This window comes from Chenopodium quinoa, unplaced genomic scaffold (genome assembly GCF_001683475.1).
Source record: "Chenopodium quinoa cultivar QQ74 unplaced genomic scaffold, ASM168347v1, whole genome shotgun sequence".
Lineage (NCBI taxonomy): Eukaryota > Viridiplantae > Streptophyta > Magnoliopsida > Caryophyllales > Amaranthaceae > Chenopodium > Chenopodium quinoa.
In genome coordinates, this window is record NW_018744240.1 from 903,138 (window position 1) to 912,251 (window position 9,114).

General features: G+C 28.1%; 2 protein-coding genes and 1 long non-coding RNA gene across 6 annotated transcripts; 1 reads left to right on the top strand and 2 right to left on the bottom strand.

Annotated features, from left to right (window-relative positions):
- The first annotated feature begins 239 nt into the window (after nucleotides 1-239).
- LOC110694702 (protein FAR1-RELATED SEQUENCE 5-like) lies at nucleotides 240-3,341 on the top strand. 2 transcript variants are annotated; one of them, XM_021871875.1, is made up of 4 exons: nucleotides 240-372; nucleotides 949-1,512; nucleotides 1,776-2,776; nucleotides 3,259-3,341. In XM_021871875.1, exons 1-3 carry the CDS (start codon nucleotides 338-340, stop codon nucleotides 2,770-2,772), a joined length of 1,596 nt encoding a protein of 531 aa, XP_021727567.1. In that variant the 5' UTR covers nucleotides 240-337; the 3' UTR covers nucleotides 2,773-2,776; nucleotides 3,259-3,341. The 2 variants fall into 2 exon arrangements, with proteins under 2 accessions (XP_021727567.1, XP_021727566.1); XM_021871874.1 differs by lacking the exon at nucleotides 3,259-3,341 and having other exon boundaries at nucleotides 1,776-2,858.
- Nucleotides 3,342-4,136: 795 nt separating this feature from the next.
- LOC110694704 lies at nucleotides 4,137-5,039 on the bottom strand. The gene is made up of 3 exons (XM_021871876.1): nucleotides 5,016-5,039; nucleotides 4,686-4,889; nucleotides 4,137-4,395 (listed from the first exon to the last, which is right to left on the bottom strand). The coding sequence occupies exons 1-3, from the start codon at nucleotides 5,016-5,018 to the stop codon at nucleotides 4,267-4,269; spliced, it is 336 nt and encodes a 111-aa protein (XP_021727568.1). The 5' UTR covers nucleotides 5,019-5,039; the 3' UTR covers nucleotides 4,137-4,266.
- Nucleotides 5,040-5,079: 40 nt separating this feature from the next.
- Nucleotides 5,080-6,594, bottom strand: LOC110694705. Of its 3 annotated transcripts, none has more exons than XR_002505927.1 (4): nucleotides 6,515-6,574; nucleotides 6,170-6,334; nucleotides 5,429-5,861; nucleotides 5,080-5,159 (listed from the first exon to the last, which is right to left on the bottom strand). It is a non-coding gene; the product is annotated as an uncharacterized LOC110694705 (long non-coding RNA). The 3 variants fall into 3 exon arrangements; XR_002505928.1 differs by having other exon boundaries at nucleotides 6,170-6,337; nucleotides 6,515-6,565; XR_002505926.1 differs by having other exon boundaries at nucleotides 6,170-6,594.
- Nucleotides 6,595-9,114: the final 2,520 nt, after the last annotated feature.

A 9,114-nucleotide genomic window follows, 5' to 3' on the forward strand; every position in this document is an offset into this window, starting at 1 on the left:
ATTTACTATGTTCTAAAGTTAATTCTTAATCTTAGTAATATTTTTTTTTTTTCTAACAGGTAAATGTTGGTCCTGTGAGGTCTTATACTATGATGAAAGAATTAGCTGGATCACATGATAATGTTGGTGCATCTAAACAAGATTTCAAAAATTTTTATAGAGATTTGAAGGCTTTTATTGATGGATCAGATGCCCAAATGTTTGTGGATAATTTTCAAAATAAGAAATTGCTCTGGAGTGCATTTTTTTTTCCTATGATGTTGATGAAGAAGATAGACTTTGTAGAGCTTTATGGGCTGATCCAATCTGTCGAAAAAATTATGCACTTTTTGGTGATATGGTTTCTTTTGATACCACATTCAAAACAAACAGGTGATGTTTTAAATATAAATTTCTTTCATAATGTAATTAATATTTTACTTTTACATATTAATTTTTTAAACATATGTTCTTATATTCTAAATATCATGCCTTGTGTTCCTAAACAAATATCCATCATGTTTTGATGTTCTAAACAAATATTCTTTATGTTCTAAACTATGTATGCCTTATGTTCTAAACATATATTGCTAATGTTCTACCTTATGCTTTAAAATATATCCATCATGCTTTTATGCTTTAAACATTATGCTTTTGTGTTTTACACTTTATTCTTTGTGTTATAAACTAATATCCATCATGTTCTAAACATTATGTCTATATGTTCTAAAGTTTACTTATAAGTTTTTAAAGCTACATTGTATATTTTTAGTTTAGTGTTTATGTTTTAGAGTAATTCATTATGTTTTAAAACAACTATATTACTGCCACGTTTAATAATTAAATTAAATTACTATCCTCTAAAGTTTATCCTTAATGTTCTAAAGTATACCTCTATGTTCTACAATTTACCTCTATGTTCTAAAGTTTACCTCTATTTTCTGCATAAATAATTTGTGTATGTTACAGATATAATATGATCTTTGGTCCATTTACTGGAGTTGATCATCATAAAAAATGTGTTACTTTTGCGGCTTCTTTTGTAGCTCATGAGGATATATCATCTTTTGAATGGGTTTTCAAAACTTTTCTTAAAGCAATGGGAAATAACGAGCCTGTGTGTTTGATTACCGATCAAGACCCTGCAATGAAAGTTGCTGTTCGTAATGTTTTTCAAACTACAGAACATAGGTTTTGTATGTGGCATATTATGAAAAAGGTGCCTGAAAAAGTAGGTCGGGCGATTGCCCAAGACACTGATTTCTTGAAAAAACTGTGTTCATGTGTTTGGCATTTAGAGATTGAGCCGGCAGAATTTGAAGAAAAGTGGAACAAAGTTATTTCAGAATTCCATTTGAACGATCATGAATGGTTGGCATACATGTACAACATACGTGATATGTGGATTCCAGCGTATTTCAGAGACTTATTTTTGGGTGGCATTATGAGAACCACATCTAGATCAGAAAGTGAAAATAATTTTTTCACTATGTTCACAAATCCCCATCTCACTTTGATTGAGTTCTACATGAGGTAATAAGTAATTGTCTATATATGTTCTAAAGTTACTCTTTATGTTCTAAAGTTTTCCTTGTATGCTCTAAAGTTTTCTTTTTATGCTTTATAGTTTTACTATTTATTTTATAATTCTCTTTTATGTTTTCTTTTTCTCTTTATGTTTTAATAATATTTAGATCATAATAAACATGTCATGTATATTTATATGTTCTAATGTAATTCACTCTATGTTCTACAATTATCTTCTATGTTTTAAAGTTAATTTCTATTTTCTATAGGTTTGAATGTGCATTGGATGCTCAAAGGCACACTCAAAATAAAATGGATAATGATTCGAAGAATAAGCGTCCGGAGTGTAAGACTCCAATTCCTTTAGAGAAAGATGCTTCTGAATTGTTTACAACAACAATTTTCTATGAATTTCAATATGAGCTTGAAATTGGATGTTTTAATTGTGGTGTTGAGGAGATGAAGAAGGACAATGAGCTTTACATTTTCAATTTGAGGGAAGGAACTAGAAGGAGGACTTTTGATGTTGTTTTTGATCCAACTACCTTTGATACCAAGTGTTTTTGTAAAAAAATTGAACGTGATGGTGTGCCTTGTAGGCATATGATTTGGGTGTGGAAGGCAAGGATGTTAGAAAAAATTCCCAAGGCCTACATTCTAAATAGATGGTGTACAATGGCTTATAAGAAGCCCATTTTTGATTTAGAGGGTAATGTGTTGGAGGAATGTATTAATGCAGTAGATAAGAAAATGTTATTAAATGATTTGTGGTCTGAAATTCATGCTTGTGTGAGTTTAGTGCAAAACAATGAAGATGATCTTAGTGATCTTGTCAAAAAACTTCGAGCCATGAGGGTAGATTTGGAACAGAAGAAAACAAATGGAAGCAACAATCTTTCGAGCAAAGTTAAAGACATTGAAATGCTTATTGGAGCTAGTCTACCTTCTAATGTTTTAATCAAACCTCCTAAAATTTCGAAGAACAAAGGCACGGGGGTTCATGTTCCAAATCAGGTCAATGTTCCAAATGATGTCCATGTTCCAAATCAGGTTCATGTTCCAAATCAGGTAAATGTTCCAAATGATGTCCATGTTCCAAATGATGTCCATGTTCCAAATGAGGTTCATGTTCCAAATAGTGACAAAAGAATGAAGAGTGACAGAGAAAAGTCTATTGAACAAAGTCAAAAGAAGAAGAGATTATGTAGAGCATGTGGGGAGCTTGGTTATCATGATAGTCGTAATTGCCCTGGAAAAGTCAAGTGATATTGTAAGTAAACTTTATTTTTAATTTTCTTATATTTATTTTGTTCTAAAGTAATTATGTTTTAAGCAAGTTTAGAACATAAAGTTATTCATATATGTTCTAAAGTAATTCAATATGTTCTAAAGTGTTTTCTCTTTGTTCTAAAGTTACTTTTCTATGTTCTAAAGTGTTTTCTCTATGTTCTAATGTTTATTCTTTCTGTTTTAGTGTAATTTAATATGCTCTAATGTTTAGAATATAAAGTTATTCATTTTGTTCTAAAGTTTTCCTTTATATTTTAACTTTTCTCTTTATGTTCAAAATATTTTCTTTATATGTTCTAAAGTTTTCTTTATATGTTTTAAAGGTTTCTTTAAATGTTCTAAAGTTTTTACTCTATATAATATCATGTGTTCTAAACTAATAGAAATGGCATGTTATAACATTTTTTAATGCTAAATTATGTGCTTATGTTCTAATATTGTTTTATTTTTTTTTCTTTACAGGTTGGTGAATATACTATTAATCCAGTTGCATGAGATGTTATATATTTAGAAACAATATCTCATTTACTAGCACGTAAAATATTATTCATGTAATTCTTAAAATATAAGAACTCAATTTATTTACTTTTAGAAACAATATATTTTTATTTCTTTTTTGTCCAATTATTATTCAGAGTATCTCTACTAGTGTTTTTCTTATCAATTTTTATGTTAATTAAAGTTGATTATAATGTTTTATAACATCTCCTGTCTTTTCATCTTCCCCCCTTTTCGTAATTATAAGTTGTTTTATTAAGTCAATTTGAACTACGAGTAATGATAGTACAAGCATTTTAGATACCTTTATTAAACAACATTTAGTTGAATCTTGCTTTAATCAACTTTTATTTATTCAAGTTTCTTAACATTGATTTACATATGCCTTCTTAGATATGCACTAAAGAGTGTATGCATTGTATTCAAAAGGAAAAATAAAGCAAAAGTAATGGATTAGAAGCAGCCAGTTTAGAACATAAGCAAATACTTTAGAACATAGATAAAAATAATTAGAAGATTAGCAAAATCAATAATTTGGACATGTAATAAGAAAAAAGTACAACATAATAAGATATAATTAGAATCAAGTTACCAATTGAATGCTTTGGAATCTTGTTACTTTGGCTGTTGTCATTTCTTGTTACTTTTTTTTAATTTTCTTATGTTCTAATGTTCTACACTTTAAGTTTTAAGTCAAAATTAATATATAATAATATATTCTAATATCCTAACTTTATAAGCATATAATTATTAAAACATAATCAAAAATACTTTAGAACATACCCATATAATTTAGAACATGAATATAATTTAGCATATAAGTTTATATGATATATTTTATATTAAAATTTTAGCATTTAATATGATTCAACAATATATTTCTTGTAACAGGTAAATACATAGAACATAAAAAATTACTGTTATATTCTTTGCAAATATCTCTCTACAAATATAAACTTAAGATCTTAACAATCATATATCCATTTTGTTCTCCTTTGACCACTTTTTTGATCTCCTAATCACTTTGTTCCGTTCTTCATTTACTTCTGCTGTTATTATCTTCCCACAATACTCCACTCTTAATTTTTTCATTTGGTCAAACTGCAAAAAAAAAAAAAAAAAAAAAGAGTAACTTTTAGAACATAAACATAAACATTTGGTCAAACTGCAAAAAAAAAAAAAAGAGTAACTTTTAGAACATAAACAGAAATACTTTAGAACATAAGCATAAAATTTAGAACATGAATATAATTTAGCATATAAGTATAAATAAATATAATAAACCATAATATATCTAAACAATAACCAAACCAAACCACAACACTAAAACCATAACACCAAAACCATAAACGAAACTAATTTAAAACATGTATCTTATGTTTTAAACTTACATTGTCTAATTCTAGTCCCGAATTCCATTGTTTTACAGATTCTCCTTCATATGTTTCCATGTGCTTCAACAGGAACACTCCACAATCATGTTTGTTCTTATTGCTCTTCCATGACATACTCAAGTTTCTTGTTTTGAAGGAGGATACAAAGTCACTCTTTATATTTGAGTCAATTGAGTGAACGAAATCAGCAAATGCATTCAACTGAAAAATTGGATAAACTTTAGAACATATAAGGTAAACTTTAGAACATAAAGAAAAACTGTAGAACATATAAGGCAAAAGTTAGAACAAAAGTATAATTAAAAAAATGTAAACTTGATGTCTTACCATTAATCTATGGTAATTTCTATATTTATTGTGAAAAGGAATACTTGGTGGAAGAAATCTGTTGTCAATCAAATCAAATGTTCCTTCCACAAAGTTGACACACAGCAAATAGTAGTGATCTGGTAAAACGACCGGGAAGAAAACCTAATAGATAAACAGAATTAGAACATAGATAAGCAAAATTAGAACATAAGCATGCATTTTAGAACATAAGCATATAGATTAGAACACAAGCATATAATTTTTATAACATGTAGTTTAGAACATAAGTAAGTAGTTTAGAAGATAAATAAGTAGTTTAGAACATAAGTAGATACTTTAAAACATAGATAAAAATAATTAGAACATAAACAAAACCAATAATTAGAACATATAATAAGAAAAAAGTACAACATAATAAGATACCAAATTACCAATTGAATGCTTTTGAAGCTTGTTACTTCGGTCGTTGTCATTTCTTGTTGCATTCTATCAAACAAAGCCTTCATTCTATCATCTTGCCTTTCATTTGATTTGAAGTATTTTTCTGTACAACGTATGAGCTGAAAAAGAAAAAGAAATTAAAACATAAGTAATTAGAACATAGGTGCATAGTATAATCTATATGAGAAACAAAAAGAATCTACTCTTAGAACATAGTTATAATTTTAAGTTCAAAAACATACATAGCATTCAGTAGTGAAAAAGAATATACTCTTCTTGTCTACACCACGTCTTTTATTTTCAAAATTCAATAGGCAAACATAAGCATCCACAACATTGTTCAACATGTGCTTATCTTCTATGAGACTATGAATCTCATCTCTCGTAATCGTTGTCCCCATGTTATCAGCATACAAAAGCTCCCTAAAATCAGAACAATAAAATCAGAACATAAGCATGTAGTTTAGAACATAAGCATGTAGTTTAGAACATAAACACATAATTTAAAACATAAGAATATAGTTTAGAACATAAGTACCTATTTTAGAACATAAGCATATAGTTTTACACATGTACTTTATAACATAATCTCGTAGCTTAGAACACGCAGTTTAGAACATAAGAATGAAGTTTAGAACATAATTTATAGCTTAGATCATAAGCATATAGCTTAGAACATAAGCATATAGCTTAGAACATAAGCATATAATTTTAAAGTTTTAAAGTCTTACTTATTATCTCCTTGAGCAAACGCATACTCAGCTACCTTTCTATTGTCCACATTCTTGAAAAGTTTTTCATGTTCAACCATGAAAGGTGAACGCAAGTACATTGGAAGCTTATCCTTTCCTCTTTTTTTCCGTGTCTTTTCTTCTCCTTTTTCTTCTCCTTGTTTCCTACTTAATTCAATTAAAAAATATCACATAGATAACAAAAACCATAACTAAATCAAACCAAAATTTATTGATAACAAAAACCATAACCAAATCAAACCAAAATTTATTATTACCAAGTTCTAAATTAAAATTTAACTAAACCATAACCAACATTTGTTTTAAAGTTTACAAAATGATTACCCTTTCTTGTTCTCATTTTTTTCTTCTTTGTTCTTCTCTTCATTCTTGCTTCCTTCATTTTCTTTCTTCTCCTCTTGATTCTCCTCTTTTTCCTCCTTTTTCTTCTTCCCCTTTTCTTCTCTCTTCTCCTCTTGGATCTCCTCTTTTTCCTCCTTTTTCTTCTTCCCCTTTTCTTCTCTCTTCTCCTCTTGGATCTCCTTTTTTTCCTCCTCTTTCTTCTTCCCCTTTTCTTCTTTCTTCTCCTCTTGCTTCTCTTCTTTTTCCTCTTCTTTCTTCTTCTCCTTTTCTTCTTTCTTCTCCTCTTTTTCCTCTTCTTTCTTCTCCTCTTTTTCCTCTTCTTGCTTCTCCTCTTCATCCAATGTAGGTGGATGATCTGGATTTAGAAAAGCACAATTTAGAACATTTGCTGTCACTTCTTCGTAAGTGAGTTCTGCTTCATTATCTTCTTGATTTTCTGGGACATCAAACCATAAGTAGAAACAATAAGGACACAACATAGAAATAGTTGGAAAAAATTTAGAACATTAGAAATAACTAGAATATAACCAGAAAAATTTAGAACACAAGAAGTAACTTTAGAACATAACTAATTTACAACATAATTATATTATTTAGAACATATGCACATAATTTAGAACATAATCATACAATTTAGAACATATGCACATAATTTAGAGCATAACTAATTTCAAACATAATCATATTATTTAGAAAATATGCACATAATTTAGAGCATAACTAATTTAGAACATAATCATATTATTTAGAACATATGCACATAATTTAGAACATAATCATATTATTAGAGCATATGCACATAATTTAGCACATAATCATATAATTTAGAGCATATGCACATAATTTAGAACATAAGAAAGTAGTTTAAAACATAAGCATCTGATTTAGAAAAAATTTAGAACATCAGAAATAACTTTAGAACATAACAGAAAAAATTTATAACATAAGAAGTAATTTTAAAACAAATCTAGTAATATTATTTCAAAAGAAAAAAGTTTGAAAATAATGTAAAACTACCAACTGCTGGTGAGGGGGTCAATAACTTGAAACTTGGAGGAGTTATATCAAAAGGTTGCTTCTTTTTTGGAGGAATTGGGGTTTTTGGTGACTCCTCATTCCTTTTCTCTTTCTTCTCAATTTTTTCCTCCTCGTTTCTCTCTTTTCTGTACTTCTCTTTTTCTTCTTCTTTTGATCCCAAATCTTCATAGCAATTACACCATAAAAATTAAGTATTATAGCAAATAGCAAAAAATAATTAGAAAATAAAAAGTAACTTTAGAACATAAGAAATATATACAATTAGGAGACAACCTAGAAATAGTTAGAATATAAAAAATTAAGAATTAACTTTAAAGCATAACCAGAAAAAATTTAGAGCATAAGAAGTAATATTAGAACATATCTAGTAAATATTAGTACATAAAAAATGAATTTGAAAATAATGTGAAATTACCAACTACTGGTGAGGGAATCAACAAGTTTTTGTCTTTATTCTCTTCATTTCTCTCTTCTTTGTTCTTATCTTTTTCCTCTTCCTTTGATCTCAAATCTGCTTAACAATTAGAACATAACTAATTTAGTACATAACTAATTTAGAACATAACTAATTTAGAACATAATCATATAATTTAGAACATAAGCATGTGATTTAAGCGCATGTTTTAGAACATAAAAAAGTACTTTAAAACATAAGCATCTAATATAGAACATAAGTATAATTTGGAAATTAAGCATGTACATGTGAAATTACCAACTGTCGGTGACTTTGGTGACCTTGTTTCCTCGAATTTCTTCCATGCCTTATCCATAACCATATCCAATTCTTCAATAAATGCCGGTTCATCGAAGACATGTTGATCTTGGCTGAGTATAGAAGGGCTTTTCTTTTCTTCTTGGTTCACGAATGTCTATAAAATAAGAAATTATAATTTAGAACATAATATGCATAATATTTATATAAATTTATTATACTTTAGAACATAAGCTGAAAATACTTTAGAACACAACCAGAAAATACTTTAGAACATAATTATAATACCTTTGTTGTGTACTTGCACCATATGTTGTCTATGAGATGTTGCATTTTTCCTGTTGTTTCTTCCTCAACAAAAAGATCTTTTGCTTGTTCTAACATGCCATACATCTCTTTAACATTCGAGGCAAGTGTTTTTGCCAAATCTCCAAATTTGCTCAAAAAGCCCTTCATTAGAACACAAAAATATTTTAGAACATAAAGGACATAACATGGATAATTTAACAGAAAAGGATTAAATGGAGCATAAAATATAATTTACAATATAAACTAAATCATACCATCATGTCATTTCGAGAAGTTGTAGAACTAGAACCTATTGATGATTTTTCCATTCTCTTCTCTTTTTCCTTTTGTTTTGGTTGTTTCTTTTTTCCTTTTGGTGCCTTCTAGTATATAAATTATAAAATTTAGAAAACAACAACATAAAGTGTAGTGTTTAAACATAAACATATACAAATATCATACCACAATTGATTCCATTCTTTCCAAGAGTTTTCCATATCCAAATCCATGATCTTTTTCAAACTTATATCTCACTTGAATCCTT